Source organism: Molothrus aeneus, chromosome 1 (genome assembly GCF_037042795.1).
Source record: "Molothrus aeneus isolate 106 chromosome 1, BPBGC_Maene_1.0, whole genome shotgun sequence".
NCBI classification, from domain to species: domain Eukaryota; kingdom Metazoa; phylum Chordata; class Aves; order Passeriformes; family Icteridae; genus Molothrus; species Molothrus aeneus.
Genome location: NC_089646.1, coordinates 129,256,878 through 129,275,984, shown reverse-complemented (window position 1 = coordinate 129,275,984; position 19,107 = coordinate 129,256,878). Strand labels below are relative to the sequence as shown.

The 19,107-nt window shown below is 43.1% G+C and overlaps 1 protein-coding gene across 1 annotated transcript in view; it reads right to left on the bottom strand.

The window, feature by feature from the left end:
* NCALD (neurocalcin delta) overlaps positions 1-19,107 on the bottom strand; it is a 58,636-nt gene that overhangs the window by 10,275 nt on the left and 29,254 nt on the right. Inside the window, exons 2-3 of the mRNA XM_066564901.1 lie at positions 6,711-7,107; positions 101-206 (exon numbers count right to left, since the gene is read on the bottom strand). Coding sequence (XP_066420998.1) covers positions 101-206; positions 6,711-7,088 — 484 coding nt within the window. The 5' untranslated portion in view covers positions 7,089-7,107. The remainder of the gene's footprint in view (positions 1-100; positions 207-6,710; positions 7,108-19,107) is intronic.

Sequence of the window (19,107 nt, the reverse complement as noted above, 5' to 3'; positions counted from 1 at the left end):
GCCAGGAAAATCCCTGGGAGAGGAGCCCTGCAAGGTGCAGAGCTGCCTGCCTGTCCCGTGGGTGGGGCAGCCCAGCCCTGCGGCCCTGCGGGGCGCCTACCGTCACGGTTGGTGTCCATCTGGCGGAAGATCTTCTCGGTCCTCTTCTCTGGGGTTGACTCATCCTCTGGCATCTTCATTACAGAAGAAACCATCTTGTAGATTGCCTGTGTGATAGACAGCAGCAAAAAGCTGGTAAGAAGCACATTATCATCTTGATGCAAGGGTACAATGATCCTCTCGTGACAGAAACAGGCAGAAAATGTCCTCAGAGCACCAGCAAGACCTGCTCTTTGGATGCTGGAGGGTGTTGGGTGGCACCAGTACATGCAGCTTCCCTCTTCAGTGGCACACTTGTTTATGAAATACTGTGTTTCTTTATTTAGTCATGGGCAAACACCATGTGGGTTTGGACTAGGGTTATATTTTTCCTTATTAAAATAGCCTTTGGACAAATTTATCACCTGTACAGCATGTTGGACAATGGCAGCTCCCAGAGCCTGGAGGAACAGCCAGACCACCAAGGTCTTGTCCCACGCTGTGATGAATCTCCATGCTTTGGGCACACAGGCTTCATCCTCACCACACCTGTCTCCCCACCCCGCCTTTGCTTTTCTCCCATCTCCTTTCTCTCCCTCCCTGTAAGCATTCTCTCTGTGAGGAGAGCAGTGACTCCTTGTGTTTGCAGCATCTCACAGATAACAAAGACTGGACCATCAAGGAGGTGGCCTTTTAACTGGGGGTTGGTGTGTGTGCACAGCTCAAAATCCCTTCCACCATTTTCTCCACAGAGACCAGATGTTCTGGTCCTACAGAGCACCACTACCACCCACAGCTATTCTCTGCACAGACAGATGCATTAGCCACTTTTGGTACCAGCTGCCCCTGAAAGAGGGGTAAGGTTAATTTTAAAACAAGGATGAGGATCTATCTCTGCACTGGTTATCCAGACCTTGCTGGTGAACATAAGCATGCAGCACCAGAAGCACCAGGGCTTTGTGTCAGGTGTCTCTGCAGTGCCACACCTGGGAGAGCAGCAGCACTCAGAGGGCTGCAGGGTGGTGGCCTTGGGGCTTCCTCCCAGCCATGTGGAGGAGCAGCACATCCCAGCCCAAGGCAGCATTGCCCTGGTCCAACTGGCCCCTTCTGCTGCCCACTGCAACTCATTGGCTGTCACCTGCTGTCACCTGGCTGCTTTAGTTATTTGTTCTTCCCTTCCTCCTGCTTTGGGAGGGGGTCCTTCATGCAATCCAAGATTTCTCACTGGGTTACTCCTCTCCCCTCTTTCCCTTCATGAAGTCACTCTGCCTAGCAGCTCAGATTATCTGGCTCAGGATCCCCAAGGACTGGCTCCAGGAATGTAACAGCACAGATGGAGGATGCCACTAAGCAGCACAGACATTTTACACTCAGACTAGGGAGCAGCCGCTTCCTTGGCCATCTTGCTGGCTTCTCCTCTGCCAACAGCTCACCCTTGACATCTCCCAGGAGAATTAGTGTTCCAGAGTACTGGGCAGAGCCTCAGGAGAGGCAGGGATGCTGTCCACACCACCGTGATACTCTCATACCAGGAGCACAGAAGAAAGGATGAACATGCAAGCATGTAAACACAGGGATGAGGGAACTGGGGGAAGGAGGCAATAGGGAAGGAAGAAATGGAGAGAATGGACAGTAAGAATTTAGACCTTGCTCATCCTCATCAGCATGCAAGGCTTGCAAGGGTCAGAGCAGAGATGAGGCTTATAAATCTGCCAGTGTTTAAGCATTTGAAGCTGTCTGGCTTTTGTCTGGGGTAGGAAGAGAGGTGGAGGGGTCACTCCCTCTCTCTGGGTGAGAGGACGGCAAAGCAGAGAATCTGCATTGAAAGTGTGGGAGGAATGCCCCAGACCGGGAGTGAGGGCATGTTTACCCTGATCAAAGTAACCATAGTAAGAATATGCAGATTTTTAGGACAAAAAAAGCACTTCAGGATGACTTCATCCTACAGGGTCCTTTTCACAGAGGCGTGTGAAGGGAATAACAGATGAGATATTCTAGGAAAGCCAGATGGGAATAACATAGTGAGCGTTCTTTTCATGCTGAAAATGGTTACTCTGGACAAATTCTTATGTCCTTACTCAGAAGTTCATTGGGAAGTTTTCCCAAAGTAAAAGCCAGCTAAAGCTGATTAAGAATCTTGAGGCTTGCCCCATATTAATTCAGTGCAGCTACACAAAACTCTTTATTGTATGTTTGAAAGAGCAAGCTCTGAAAGGAATTTGGTTTCATGCAATAATTACATAGAGCTGGGCTGTGCTAACCCTGGGCTAGGACCTGGCACTGGGAGGCTGCAGGGGTCCCACTCCACATGGAGTTCAACTCCTTGGCCTCCCAGAACCTGGGCTGAAAACCGCTAGTGGCATTCTGCACTGGAAGCTGATACCTGCCAGCAGTGTCCTGAGTCAGGGCAGCTTCAATAAGTGAACTTCTCTCAGGTGTGCTCCTCACAGCTGAATGCCACCAGGAATTGTGCCTCCAGAGCCCTGGGTATGTCACCTGAGCAAGCACAGGCTCCAGCTTCATCTGCTGCCCTACTGATCTCCTTTGATTTTCCAGCTCCATGTGGATGAACAGCAATGGGTGATTTTAGGGCAGTCTCACCCCTTTGCCCATTCACACAGGTTTTGCTCCCAGTTGCTGGCTGCCACTGCTGCACTCAGGCCAGAAGCTTTGGTGAGGGCTGCATTTTCCTGGTACACTTGGCAAACTGTCAAAAAGCTCATTTTGGTGATGGCAGCAGCAATGACAGCACACATTTTCAGTTGATCCTTTTTACTCTTTTGAAATAAATTCTAATGGCTAGAAGTCTCATGAAGTAAATGACTTGTCTCAAAAAATTGTTTTCCTCTCAATGTCATGGAGATTTTTGACACTGCCTTTACAGAGCCATATCAGCTTTTGCTTCTTCTCATACCAGCTTCTGTTTCATCCTGGCTTGCAAATAAGCTATCCCAGCAAGTGAAATGTGTGTGCCCTGTTTTTATTAAACTGGAAGTGTTATTCTTGTCTCTGCTCAGTATTCTTAAAATGCCTTTTGAGTCCATACAGTGAAAAAATGTATCCTTAGAGCAAGGTTTCCATCTCCCATTTGAACTCTTATTTTAAGAGACTAGCCAAATATGTCCTGCTTCAGCAAGGGGAACAAATCTTCTGACTGGTTTGCAGCTATTTTTGAGTGGACTGGGCTATTTAGATTATAGGTAAACATATGGGAGACATGAAAAGCTTGAGACATGAATCTGAGAGGAGCTGTGACAAGGTCTGTCAAGAGGGCAGGCTATGAAGCCTCTTCCCACAGTAGTCTGCAGATGTGCTATGCCTGGTGAGTGTAGCAGTATCCTGTGGACCTTCTTTTTTGAGGCTCTACAACTGTCAGCACACCACTAAAGTCCTTCATCTTCCAAACTGTGCAGCAGGCTGTGCAGGGATTTTTGGGGACTGGCCTAGGGATGCTCATGGACAGGCATGGTGAGTGCCCTGGGCTGGCTGAGGGCATGATGGTGTACAGAGCTTAAAGGAATGCAGGTGCTTTGCTATCTAGCAAGGAAAACAGGCCTGAGAAAGCTGTCATGGACCATTCACCTTCATCTCCTTGGCAGCTGGCCAGTCATGAGGGCTCCTGTGGGACATCTTAACCAGCAGCTCTGCTGTTCCAGGGCTGCTGCTGCCACTGCTACCTCAATCTCCTTAATGCAGTGCAGGAGTGCAATGCCTGCAGGGCTGTTAGACTAGGCCAGAGCAATGGAAAGATAATGCAAGGAAGCATCAGCACAACAGTGAAAATCACTGCAGAGAGAGGGATTTCAAAGCACAAAAAAAAAAAAAGCAGACTGAAAAAGAAGAAAAGTGTGCATTGCCCCTATGCTATTTAAAATACAGTAATCCCACAGTAACAGGGACAGTATTTTTCTATTAAACTAAGACTTTTAGACTAAAGGTGTTCTTTTAGCATTCATTTTGATGTATTGTCTCAGGAAAAATCCCAACGAAAACATAATCCCATTCTATCAATTTGAAAATGTATGCTAGATAAGGGACTAGCAATGGGTTCCTTTGAGACATAGAGATATGTCAGAGTTCTGATTTTCACTCTCAGAAAAACTGTGATGGCTGAGGGCCCCCAGGAAGCCATTTGATACAGAATCTTGTCATTCCATATGAAAAAATAATAATCTTTCATAAATGAAAGTGATAGTTGTTTGCTGGCTTTTTGTATCTAATCACTCTACATCAAAGGAACTTCTCAACAAAGCTAGAAAATATGCTCATCTACTTGAGTTTCAGATATCAGCTGAACATGTTTCCAGAGACTACACAACAAATTCCATCCCACTGGGAAGAGCTCCTGGTGACCAGTGCAATACAGGGAGACCAATGCATTCAGAAAAACAAAAAAAGAAGAGAATAGGCACATTGCCTTATTGCTCCATCACAGAAAGGGTTTGTGGTTTAAAAATTGCTGATAGTCCATGGTACAGAAATAACTGCTTTTCAGGCTGTTCACTTCCATAATTGCTTTTTGTGTGGTCCCCAAAGTTGGGTCCTTCAAAATGAGGTGAGATTATAAGCATCATGCAGTTGAGTTTCACATTCAGTCTGAGAGGAGAGAGAGTCAAGCCTCTCAAGAAGGGCAGAGGGATTGCTGGAGTGCCAGGCTGGGGGCTGTGCCCAGCCAAAGTGCTGCTTGGCACTGGATGCACACATTGACAGAACACTGCCCGACACTAACCCCAAAGCTGCAATTCTGTTTGATGATGGCACCATGGCTGTAAAAGACATTGCTGTGATTTGGTACTGACATAAATATGATTTCAGCCTCTAGACTTGCTGGCAAGCAGATCTGGAAAAAGCTTCCAGCTTTGCTGGTCGTTGTTTAGCTCACTACAGAAAATCCAGCCACCGATATTTTCATTTCATTTGACATGGACAAAGTTGTGGCCAAGTTCTGCCTGTTTGTAGCTCCCCTTGCCCAGGGGGTTTGTGCTGCCTGTCAGCACAGTGCCTTCCTGGGCTCCTCGACAGCAGTGAGGGGTCCTGCAGCCCCTGGGGTGTCTCCTCCTCCAGAGGAGTGGGCGGTCACCCAGCTTTGGTTCCTGTGTTTCCTATGTACTACGTTAGTCCTTTTGGAAATCTTTTTGTTTTTTCATGAGGAGAAATACAGCCAGAAAAACAATAATTGACAGTCTGTTTACCCTGCCTGGGGGAGAGGAAGATTTGTAAGGACCAGAGGATCTTCCAATGCAAATATTCCATGGGGTTTGTCACGGCGCAGACAGGGAGGTCCTGCTCCTCAACTCAGACACAGCAGCACAAAACAGACCAAAGTGAAAGACAACAAACTCCAGATTTGCAGCTGAGCTCTGGACCTGTCTTGCTGAAGCAGTGCAAGTGCTGGTATTTGTGCATAGCAAATTGCTATGCTGGAATGTCAGAGGCACAGGGCAGGTGTGAGTGGCAGGACATTTTTTCATAGTTAGGTGTATTAACTGGTCGTATCAGAATCGTGGGTAGGAAGCCCAGATTCATAAGAATCCTGCTGATAAAAGCAGGACTTTTGTGGCTAGAGTGACAGGGAATAGTTCTTGAGGGGGGTTGAAAAGGCTTGGGTTAAAGCACAGAATTGTAGTAAGCGTGTTCATGAGTATGATATTAGCGTATTCGGCTAGAAAGAAGAGTGCAAAAGGGCCTGCTCTGCTGCATACTCTGTTGGCCACTGTTTGAAGGATTTGAGAAGGGCTCTGGTAGAAAGACAGGAGCACCACCTGTTAGGCTGACTCCCTACATGCAGCTGGCCATCACAGACTGTGTAATTTGTGTGCATTACTTTCCCTTGGTTTTCAGTGCAAATACAAGTCTGAATAATACAGTACATTGTTAGCACTTCAAAATTTCCAAGGAAAGGAAAGGCTCTTGATAACAGTTTTTTTTTTTCCAACAGTGCTGCATTATACAGATTCAAGCTGTGTAAATACACTGCCATATAAAAAAAGTTTTAAATCTTTCAGTAGAGTGATGTGCCTCAAGGGCAAAAACATGTTGGAGAAAGCAACGTGGGACTCTTACTAACATCACAAGCAAACACAACCAAAGAAGCTATGTATAGAATCATCATCTACTCAGATAAGGTTTATCTATATGTAAACTTAGTATGAAGACAGCTAGTATGATTCTAATAATGCAGACCTCACTGGAATTAGGCCAGCAAAACACCTTTATAATATGTGAGCTGAGCTGCTTCTTCATAATAACATGATTTCAAAGTAGATTTGCTTCTTATTGTGGAGGGAGCCTGCCTTTCTTACAAGTACACTGTTTGGTTGCTCTAGTATACCTACTTGGTTCAACTGCAATTTATCATAATTAATTGACAAGGTTAGAGAATCACATTTATCAGCAGGTTAGTTACTGTGCTTGAGCCCAACAGAGCTCCCAGGGAGGAAATATCCATGCAGCCTGTTGCTCAGGAAGAACTTGCAGTGGATATTAAGCTGTAGTTTGAATTGTGACACAATTTTATATCCAAGCAGTTATAGAAGACTGTAAACTAGTGCTGCCAGTTTTTCATTCAGTGTAACACTGCTTCACAATCCGCTCTCAGGGAGGGAGCCCAGCTGCCTCTGAGCAGCACATACCTGCACGATTTCCAGCATCTCTGCCTTGCTGATGTAGCCATTCCCATCCAGGTCGTACATGCTGAATGCCCACTTCAGCTTTTGCTCCAGTTTTCCTCTCGACGTGACACTCAGGGCTATGATGAATTCTCTGAAATCTATTGTTCCGTCTCCGTTGGCGTCGAAAGTGCGGAATACGTGCTCTGCAAACTTAGAAGCGTCCCCGTAAGGAAAAAAGTTTCCATATATTTTTTTAAACTCTTCCATAGATAAATGTCCACTTGGACAGTCTCTCAAGAAGCCTTTGTACCACTCCTGGATTTCATGTTCTGTAAAGTCTGTACTTTCTAGCAAATCCTGCATGACTTCAGGGCGTAGTTTGCTGTTTTGCTTTCCCATATTGGAGTTAAAGTATTACCTGCAAAGCAAAACCAAACACATATGAATTATTATTAATTATTGATACTGATTAGCTTGGAGGCTGTAGAAGAGCAGTATGCTGTATTCTGAGTTTTCTGATGATAGTTTGTTCACTCTTGGTTATCAGCCAAAACCTTGGACAATGTCCAGAACTACAGGTATACTCTGGAAAAATTAATAAACGTAATCTACATGTTGATTAAACTGTCTTTTGAGAGTCTGGAGAACAGTAATTACACAGAATTCATTGCCATCCTATTTTGCCCTTGAAATCACGAGGCAAGCAAAGGCTGTTGCAAGGTACAGCCAACAGCAGCTGTGTGCTGCAGCACATCCTCCATCCCAGTCACCCAACTGTCCTGAGGACCTGCCCTAATGAGACACAATTTTTGTATCTCTGGTGGAAGCCAGACTGGTACTAAGGTCTGTGTTCCCTTGGTCTTGTTCCAAAATGGGATCAAGGTGCAACTGCAGGGTATGCTGACACCAGTAGGTCCAAAGCTCTTTTACATATATCTTTATAACCAGAAAGCAACCCAGAAACTGCCTCTTTTGTTTGGCACAGATAAGTTCCCATTTTATTTCAAAATTAAGATAAAATCTGAAGAGATTTTATCAACAGTGGATTCCCCCACTCAAACTATTACTGTGTTTTGTACCCAGGCAATGAAATTGAAAATTCATTTCCATTAAATTAACCATTAAGAAGTATTATTGGATACAGTCTCTATTAAATCACCTTAATTATATTTCATTTGAGGCAGGTTGGTACATATCACATTGCGCAGCACATTTACTAATGATGGATGCCTTTGGGTTTTAAGTTTTGGAGCCTGAGTGTGTTGGCTCCAAAAGGCAACATCAGTTTTACTGGAAGCTTAACATCGTGCTGATTTGTGGGAAGCCCTTCTCTACTGACAGAAACCTGCCTGAGAATTTGTCCTGCAAATGACAGTCACAACTAAGATATGATGTATGGATAACTAAGGTAGAATTGCAAAATAATTTAAACATGATTCACACTGTTGTCAGAATGGAGTCTCTGGCCCAGAGATGGATTTAATAATGATGACTGGAATGGCTAATGAGCATTTAATAAAATGTCCTTTCTTAACCAAGATATTACTTTTAAAAGACAAAGAATAATACAATATTGATACATCACAGAAGCAGCTACTGAGAAATGCACCACCATTTGAAGCTAATCTACTGTCTCTTCTGTTTGACACTGGGAAGAAGAAACTGAGCTTCTCCTAGGTTGATGCTACTTTTCTTTCTTATGGGAAGGTCCCTTTCTCCCCAAGGACTTTGAACTCCCCAAGGCAGCTAGAGGCTTGATTCCTTAATTTCCTGTGTTCTTGGACCAGAATGTCCAAAAAGCTGTATTTCTCAAGTGGAAAACTACAGGATCCATCCTAGATCCATCTGTGTCTCCAGGATTCACTGATGGCTGTCTGGTAGCATACAGTTGTTGCCTTTTTCCCAGCCTGGGAGTGAAACTCAACATAATTTTAGTAACGAGGTAATGTAAGAGCAGATATTTATTTTAAGGCCTTCAGGGGCAGTTATGGAAAGATGTCCAAAAAAGTCTACCCCCTCTAGGGGTGAATACATTTTATGGGTTTTAGGAAATTAGCATCATTGATAAAACGCATCAGTTAGGAGGACATGCAAGTGATGATTTTCCTTCAGGTGAAGCCCTTTCTTTGGAGTTTTCTCCTCAGCACTCTCAGCTTTGGTTCCCAGGAAGAACCAAGATAGCCCTCGGGCTTTGTACTCCAGGGGCTTGGAGTTCTGGAATTTGTTCTTTTTGCCTAGGGAAAGGCTATGGAAAAGTACTGGGAAAACTAGTCACTAATACAATAGGCTACAGAGTTACAAATATATGTGTGAAGAATACAGAGAACATATAAATGAAAAAAGGCAAAAAATGAACGGAATCATAGTTTGGTAACTATATGTCCTGTAAACACATTGCCTGCATGGTTCATGGAGAACAGGCTTCCCTGTTCACAGACAGAAGGATGGGAAGGGTAAAGAATTCTGCCCCATGGGGGCCTGTCCATCTCCTGACAATTTCAGGGGCTTGGTTGACTATGTTGACCAAACAATATATTTTCCTCCAAAGTGCCTCCAAAATACTTGAAAAGTGGAAGATGCCACCTCAAAGATAATTTTTTCTGCTACCTTTTGTCTTTTCATCCCGATCAAAACATGCTGTACAGTTTTTAAGCAATCCAAGCTCTTCATGCCCTGAAAATAGCAAAAAAGTCCTTGTTTCATAGGCCCAGTGCAACAGCTGCCAAGGCAGCTGAATGTTGTGTTGCCTTCCATGGGTGTTGGATGGGGCCCATAATAAACAACCTGGGAATTAGCTGAGGGAATTGATTACATTAGAGCAGCCAGAGGGCTTTATGTCAGGCAAAACAACATGATCAGGGTCTGCCAGTGGGATGGAAGAGCAACTGGAAGTGGCCAGGGTCCGTTTATAGTGGCACCAGTTTAACACAAACCCCCCAGTAAAATCCCCAGCATAGGGAGCAGCTGCCCACACCCCTGGCCAGCAGTCCCTCCCCAGTGCCAGGGGCAGCACACTTTCCAGACCAGAGAGCAGGGAGAGAAGACTGCTGACTAAGGTGCAAGCCAGCTGTGGTGGGAATGAGCTAGAATTAGCCATATAATCCCCTCCTGCTTTTTAATAACTCAAACATTTGAAAATGGAAAACTCAGCTTGCACATTTCTAGTTGAGAGTCTTCTGAAAAATGAAATTCTGAGGTAAGATGCAGGCAGTGTCCTTCAAGAGGTGGTCAAAAAGACTGTATTTCACTCTAAAAATTAATGCCTTTAGAGCTGCCCAGTGTTGTAGGTGCAATATATTTTAATAATAATAAATAATAAAACCAAATAATAAAACCCACAGAAGAGTAGAGTGCAGTGCATTGCAGAGCACCTGTGTTCTCCAGGCAGAAAGGGAGAGCTAACCATATGTGACTTGCAGTACAAGGTTGAAATCCACAGCTGTTGTGATGCCAGGTGACGCAGTTAAAACTCGTAGCATTATTCCTCAGTCCACTTGTGATGAATTTTCATCATGTTCTTTGCCTTCCAGATTGTTCCTTTTTAATAGGTGGTGTTCTAGGAACCACGACAATGGGATTTATTGTGCCTATTCTATCTATCAACAACAAAATGCTTTTGCAGTCTTAGTACAGAAAATCATTGAAGACACTTGAAGATCCTTACAATTACTTCATAGACTGCTGTCTGACTCTTGAAGATAGATTAGATTGTGGGCAGAGTGCAGTAAGATAAGAGGATGTCTGCTAACAATGACAGCAATACATGCACAGAACAAAATGAAATTGAAACAAAATGAAATTGATTTTCACACCTTTTCATACTTTATCATTCCTGTAGATCTTTCAAATTTCTAATAAATGACTAAAAGTTCGAAATACAGCAAGTAAATAGTGAACAGCAATCATAATGGCAAAGTAAAATATTGACAATACTGAGAAATTGATGTTGTAGGAGTACAAAAAGAAAGACAAATTAAGTGTTCAGTGAATATGTTTAATTGCATTTCTTCAATTTCTTCCTCTGATACAATGGTGTTAGATATAATATATATTAATGACTTGCTACATAGAACAACATATTAAAATATCAAGGTCTTAATTTTTAAGGCAATAGTTTTTGGTAAAAGAATGTGATGTGTTTATGGCTTGAAAGGTTGGTATCATTTCAGCCAACACCTACAGAATATCAGGAAGTAAAGCGTCACTGCTGTGCGGCTGCTATGGAAGGAATCCCTGCTCACTGATTATGGGAGGAAATGTCATAGGAGATGCTCCTGAAAGGAAATACTTCAGGTTCCTCTATTCAGGTCCACGTGTGGAGTTTTTAAGGTAAAGATGACAGAGTTGTTTGTCAGACAGCTGGCCTGTGACAATTCAGCACAAGCCAAGAGTGACCCTGCACCGACGGCTTTCCTGCAGTGCAGCAGATCTGGTGTGGGCAGGTTCAGCCTTCTCCGCACACAGGGAGCTCTGACTGGGCACCGGGGCAGTGAACACCTCTGCTACCACGTGTCTCTTTGCCAGCAGCTTGCTGCTGCTCACACACACTTGTTAGCTCAACCTGAAACCTCAGAGTAAGGCAAACACTGCCTGCTTAAGCAACAACCTTGCAGGAGCTGGAAAGATGCAGCATGCAGCCAACCCACTGCAACGAGTGCAAAAATGCAATGCAAACATCTAAACATATTATAAGACAACAAGACTTCTTAATTTTCATTTAGGCTTAAATCTGAGGGGAAGTCCCCTTCTGGGAAAAAGCATTATGAGAAGGGGGTATTTGTGCAGGGAAGCCTTGTTCTAAAAATGGAAGTTTTAGGCTATTGGGTACTTCAGACCTAACAGGGCACAAAGCACCTCAAAGGTCTAAAGAACCACTTTGAAAACAAGTCCTGCCTGATCTGTTTCTGGTGGGAACAGCAAGGTGAATCACCACAGGCTTGGCTACAGACACCTATTCTGTAAAAATGAAAGCAGAAAACTTTAGAAAGAAGCTATGAAAGTTCCATTTTGTGATTTTTGTCTTCAGAAACTTCTGTTTCTTGGTTTCTAACACACAGTTTGACCTGTTTCCAAGAAATAATCCACTTATGGGTGCAATGCTGTCTTTAATATATTTCTAACACATAATTTGAGAATTTTCCCGAGACTAGCAATTGTGGGATTTCAATCTCTGCCAAGCAGCTGCACAAGATCCTAATGACTGCTGGAAAGAACTAAAGGCTGAAAAGGACAACAGCATCACTGAGCCAGCTCTGCTACCTGACAATGGTGAGAAAGCAATGCTCCAGCATGAGTCAGTCCCCTGTGGCAATGGCACTCTGAGGCATGTGTGATTCTCCACTCACCATCACTGCTGTGGTTTTTCCTCCTGTCAGATCATTACTGAAAACTTGGATGTGTGACAAGTGGACTCATATACACCATCTATCTCTTAAGCTGCCTGCACATCTGGAAATGGCAGGGATCTCACCTTCTTTCATGTTCTACTCACCAGCAGTCTTCTCCCGTCACTGCATACCAGCCTCCACAGCACAAGAGATAGGGCTCTGGCAAGCTAAATTCCTCTGCCATCGCTTTCTGGCACCCCTACCAGTTCTTTCTCTGATGCCACTGTGCCACTCAGCTCTGTCACAAGCTCAGAGTAGGGGTGCTGCTCTGTCCTGGTTGACCAAACCTTGCAGTACAGCACCCCTGCAATAAGTGGAGGGATATCGAGGGGAGACTGAGGTGCATCTCAGAGCATGAGACCTTGTCTGGGGATGTGTCCCCAGGGCTTCGTGGCCAAAATTTTGCCCTGTTATTGAACTTCACTGCATGAGAACGACTATCTTCCTTCCCCTCTGCCAGCTGCTCTCATTGCTTGGTAAAGCTTCAGATAATACCAAGTACCAGTTCACCACAATGTGTCAGTGTCTGCAAACTCTGGTGTTATTTGTACACATACAGTGTACACATGCTTCCAGATGCAGCACTGGTTCATCTATGTCCATGCCCTTACAGAAAGGGGGAAGTTATGTGCATTTACAAAAGTCAAGGCTTGGTGAACACAATCTGATATAAAAGCTAAGTTTCTTTCATAAGGTCAGTTATTCCTTTGGGCTGTAATACTGCTAACTGCTGTATGAGCTATGTAATGAGACAGTTCAGAGCAAGAGCTATCTCAAATGATACATTCCCTCCCCATCTGTGAGTGCTGCTTCCCTGTGGCTGGAACACCAATGTGGCCATGGCCTCATCATGAATGCAAACCCAACAGTAAATGTTGGGTTGGACAAGGCACTGTCTTGTGATCTTGGGGCTCTCCAGTGAGACTTGAGCAAAGCAGGGATGCACTCATTGATCTCTGGTGTGCTCCAGCCCAGGAGACTCTGTGACCAGTCCCTGAGCTCCCATTCACAGCCTCAGAGCCACCACTCTCCACTGTCCCACTGGAAATTCCAGTGCAGGATCCCGCTGGTGGGACACTGTGCATCGTGAGAGCAGCAGCAGCAGCACCTGTGCTGGGAAGAACAAATCCTCTGGTTTCAGTCTCCTGCTGTCACGTGTAAGCACTACCTGGTCAAGAGATTTTTTTTTTATTTCCATCCCACAGAAAACAACCCCTCAGGCTCTTGGAAGCAGCCACTTTGCTTCCTTCTGGCCATTTCTAGTTTGTTTTCACACATTCATTTGAGTAACCAGTGTGGAGATGCTTGCCAAGAAAAGTTTTTGCTTAATTTTTTTTAACAGCATCTTGGAACATATTTTTGAAAGAAAAACAAATTTATTAAAAACCACACAGGGACTTAACAAAAAAATAAATACATGCAGAAAAAAAAAATTGAGCCTTGCCACCCTCCATTTAGCTCTTTCTATTGGCAAAAAGCAAAAAATGAATGAAATTTATGAGCAAGATTAAAAAAAATCTGACATTCTATTACAGTATTCAGAAGAAACAGCAGTAAACAGATTTGCAGTGGAGTAAAACAAGTACAAATATATCTGGCTAAAACTGTAGCTGACATCAAAGAAGAGGAATGAAGACTGATGAAGAAATTAAGAGGAAAAAACCCAAGGAAGAGGTGTGGATAGGATAATCATTCAGTATTTATGCTTTATTTATCAATAGAAGGAAGAGGGGTCATGTGCTACCCAGTTGCCCACTAGTACTTCCAAACATGTTCATCACAGTATTTACTGATCTTTTGTATTAGGATCTTAGTTTGGTTCCAGGATCCTGACATTTTCACTGCTCTAAGTTCCTGTTTTGTTTAGTGCCACCTTCCTGTTTCTTTAGCCCCTTACTGGGAATCCTTCCCCTACCAAAGGTGTCCTTAACTTCTCCTTTGACAGTATTTGTTCTTTCCTGACAGAATTTCTGCTTTCCTGCTACCCCAGGAGAAACTCAAAACAAGAAACAAAAGCAAATCCTTTATAGCTCTGTGTTTTGGTTGAGGCGGGCAGTCCACGCAGGAGCAGCTGCACAGAGTTCCCATGTTTCAGACTTGGAGGTACTCATGGGTAACATCAAAAGCCCAGGCTCTTCTCCCTTCAGATTTGCTCTGGCAGAGAAATGCTACAGCTGCTGGACTTCATCTCCTGTTTCTCTTTATCATAATTCCTTTATGCATTTTAGCAGTGAGGGCTGGTGTGGGGGTGGGTGTAGGAGGGGGATGCAGCAGAAAGGCAGTGTCCCATCAATAAATGCTGGGGTCTTCAGCACCACTGGGTTAACAAGACAACAGCCTAGTGCTTGTCATGTTACTCTCAGCAATGCTCCAGTCTTGGCTGGAGGTGTTTAGAGACCAATACACAGTGCCTCAGTCGCAGGAAGGGCTGATGTGCACATCCCTCACTTTGCATCACCTTCAGCATCACTGGGGCTTCCAGAAAAGGTCTCTGTTTCCAAAGCATTTCCTGAAAGGGGGAGTGTGTGGCACAAGAAGCATGACTAGGCACACGAGTATTTCCAATATTGGGAGCTGGGGAAAAGAGCATGTTATGTGCATTTGTACTGCATGTCACACTGTGCAGTGAGTCCTCTCTCGTTCATGGCTAATCACTCTTCCCATCTTAAAGCTCTGTAGGACTCAGAGCTTGTTTCTGAAGCTGCTCCTGGTTGAAATTTGGTGTGCATCTATCCACCAAAGAGGAGTGTCTGTAATGGGCTACCTCTACCCATTAGATTTGGATTGCATGGGGCAATCAGGTCTGTCATTAACCTTTTGGAGTCAGGTACTTGCTGCTGCTGCCATCAACAGCTTGGCTACCACAGAGGGGGATGAAGCTCTCTCACTTTATACAAAATCTCTGCTGCTTAGACAGCACACCTAGAGATCTGTAAAAAGATTGTCTGCTCAGTTACCATCAAGCAGTGGAGACACATGGAAAAGGGGCTGCTGGAGAAACAAATAAAGCAATCCATGTTTCCAGATCCTACAGTGACCCTCCAAAGTGTAAGAGGGTGTAAATGTGGGCTCCTCTGAGCACACAGTGAGGCATCCAGCACTTCAGCCTTTCTCAGTGTCCTGGCTTTGTCTGCAGTCCCTATGGGAAGTGCTGCCATCACTGTATGAGCAGGGCAAAAAATGATGCAGTAAGTGGTGGACAGTCATTCCCCAGGGCCAGCAAAGGCTTCACCCATCCAGAAAGGCTTGAAAGTAACCCTTTCTTCCTTAATGAGAAATGAGCAAACAAAAAAAAAAAAGAGAAACCACGCAAAAGAGGAAGAACTCATACAGATTTGTTTACCCCTCCTCTTACACTCAGAAAAGGTCTTGCTATTTAATTTCATTTCTTCCTAATTCTTTTAGAACTCACAACAATAAAAACCATGCCAATATTCACATGCTTTTTTGGTTCATAATCATTCATTTGTGAAGTTGAGAAACAACACTTTACCATATGGTGTATAAGAAAAAACCACAACATTTTGTTTTAACCCTGGGTAGAACGATCTAAGGTCTTTAAAATAACTACTCTTTGTCTTGGCAGGCTTTAGATGACTCTTTTGGGAATTAGATATATATATTTATGTATTTGATTTCTTAAAACTCTAAGGAAATAGTATTTTTGTAAAAGTATGTTTGCCTTTGCCTAATTTTGTATGGCAAAGGGCAAGAGAGACTTTGCTAACAGTGCATTAGAACATCCACCCTCAAGGGGCTGCCTTTCCAGATTTTACTGCATTCAGCTGTTTCATTTAGCACAGGACATCTGCAGTATTTATAAACATGAGTGTTAAGCTGACAGCAGGGGAGTTGGCAAAATCTCTCACCTGTTCCATCTGGAGGTGACTTTACCTATCAACATTCTTTCAGAACACCATACATCAAGATCCAAATGATGGAAATTTTCTGCAGTTACTGTGTTTCCTATTAAGCAACTTGTGAGCCTAAAGTCTCTTTGGTTAACAATATCTTTCTGGGCCACATTTCCTAAAAAGCTCAAGGTCACATTTTTCGAAGTTCCCAGTACCCACAATTAAACTTGGGCTTCTCAAACAGAACACACCTTCCCTTTGGGCACCTGTGCAATAGGTAGTTTCTCAAAAAGCATCTGTGTCCAGTAAACTGAGACCTGCCAGAAAGTAGCACCACTGATTTTGGTACCTGCTGAGGGCCTGAGTGCTTTAGAAAGGCCACCCTTCCTACACCTGCGTCACTGCTGTTGGTCCTTATCCTGATGCTCACATGTCCAGCCACGTCAAACCCACTTCATTCTCCTTTCTTCCACAGGGCTTCTCTCTTTGTGCAGGGCACTCACCAGTAGTAACATAATCTTCCCCAGTGCACCTGAGCACACCAGTCACCAAACTCATCCAGCAGCTACTTCATCGGGTTTCTAATCTGTCCTGCATCTTGTTTGGTCCTTTTATGTAATCTTATATGCAATACCTCGGTGGAGGGTAGTGGAAACTAAAGCAGAAAGCTACTGTTGCACAAAGTAAGACGAGAAGCTGATGTGAATTCATGATATTGATTTTTTTTATTTTTGTAAATAAATAGCATGTGACTCCCAAAGACTGACATTTGTGCTTAGACTCCCCTTAAAAAAATTGTTACCAGATGGTCTCCTATCCCACAGCAGAGACTTGGTGTTGACAGAAAAAAAAAGAAATCGTGATACTGGAAAAAATGGAGCCATTAGCTGGCAAACTAGATATTTTTAAAGATGTTCTTATGATAGGGAAAGGAATGATTGTGAAGGTTCCTACCTGGACAGTAACTGTGAGTTTTTGTTCCATATTGAAGAGAGTTATTGGAACTTTCTCCAGGAAAGTAGGCAACTGGAGATTGGGAGTGGGAGGTTCTGGCAGCTAGGACCAGAATTTTGCTAAGGAGATGGAAACAAGACTCACTAAGATAATGTCACAGTTTACAAGTTCATAAATATGAAGGTCTGTGCCAGGGATGATTTGTCCAGCATTTAACACTCTCAAGTGTGCCTGAACAAAAGAGAGCTAATGTAAGAGACATCTAGATGACTAAAGCAATTTTGTGGGAGTTGTAGGAATTTTTAAGGCAGTCTTCAAAGATGTTCCCAAACTGCATATACAGTGTTAATTTTCTCTTTGTGCATGTCTTATTTCTCAGAATTTTTACATCCTTGAACTTGCAAGATGATCCTGTACATTACTGGCCCTGGACAAACAGCACTGGGTGAGCATTTTTTCACTAGAGCCCATTTCCATTAGGGTAATGCAGCTTAGCTGAAATCAAAATGTTTTGTCACATTCAAGAAAACAAATTTTGTAAAAATGTCAGAATTTATGTTTTTAATTTAATCTTTTCCTTTTAACGTGGAAAATGTTTCAGTGTTAATTTATATGTTTATTAATTTTGTTCTGGCATTTATATTTGATTAATTTTAGAATTACACTGGTTTGGTATTATTGAGAAAACAATTCAATACCAATGAAGTGAAATAACTTGGTATTTCCAGAGCAGTTTTAATATCCATCCCACTGGGAAATTTTGATGTTTTGTTCCAATAGGCAGTGAAAATAAATACAAATGTCAAAATTTCCTTTGGAATGGGAATTTCAGATCCTAACCAGCTCTAATCAACAACAAAGCCATCTGCTTTGTATTAATGACTTAGGGCAGTATTTAATGCTGCAAGAGAGGGTGATATTCCACTGCTCAGCATTGCTCATGGAAGTCAATGACATATGGCAAGTTTCTAGCTTCTGGTTGTCTAGGGGAGTTTGAGGCTAGCCACTTCTATTTTATTCCTCATGTTCTATTGCCAAGTTCACGGATTCATCTTGCAAATCCAAGATTTTCCTGTGAATATATGAGAAAACATCCTCCCAGTGACATATGGCACAGCCTACAGCTCCTACATTCGAAAGGAACTCGTAATTCCCAAACTGCAGTGCAGCAAGCTACTTCCATTTTACAAAGGTTTTAAACTGATAATTTAAATAGAATATTTGCTCTGTGATAAATGCCCATTTTTGAACATTAACAGTTAAATAAATATATTTTATTTCAGAAGTTAACTTCATTTAGATGAGTCCTAATATGAATTCTATTTGAGAAGACATGCTGACATGAAGGATTTTAGCACAAATGAAAGTAATATTTAAATTTTGTTTTAAAACAATGTCTTTGCTGTTTTTTCCTAAGACCTCTTCCCTGTCTTCAGATACAACCTTTGCACTGCAGATAAGGTACAGGAAAACCATAGAGTATAAGATAATTGCCCCTGAGCTGGTCCAGCAATGCAGTCAGCTTGCAAAGCTCAGCCATGGGTCCCCGTTCAGCTGCTTTGCTGTGCCCCCTGAAAAGTTTCCATGGGCAAGGATGTGGTTACCATGGGTGATGACAGTATCTCTTCTTTTTCCTGACAATCTGATGATTAACCAAATCACCGTACAGCACCTCCTCCTCCACATTCTATGTGGACAGCTGACCTGGGAGGGATGGATGGATCTGGGGGTGTACAGCAGGCATTTAATGGGGAGATTCCGCTCCCTCTGAGCGCCATTTGTACACAAACCTGAAAAAACCCTAGCTCAGGAAACTTAGCTTGGATATAATCTATAAAGTTCCTGGAAGATTTTGATTTGTATTCACTTTGAAAGTCAGAATGACATCCAGTCTTGACAACCTGCTGTGAAAAACCCAGAGCTGTGTCTTACCCAACTGCTGTTTCATGCATAACACAGTGTGCTGCCTGATTTTAGAAATTACTCAACAGGAATGAATTTGGGAGTTTGAACAACATGGTAAAAGTCGGTAAGCAAACTCCCTTAAGAGGCATAGAAAAACATTTGACAAATTAAGTGTAAAAATAATTTGCCATGCTTCTCTGTCTGTCTGTCACACACATGTAAACAAATGCTTGTATAATCTTGATGTTGTTACTATTGTTTGTTATCAGTAAACAAAACCATAGCAGTTCTCAATATTAAGTTAGGTAGTAGACACTC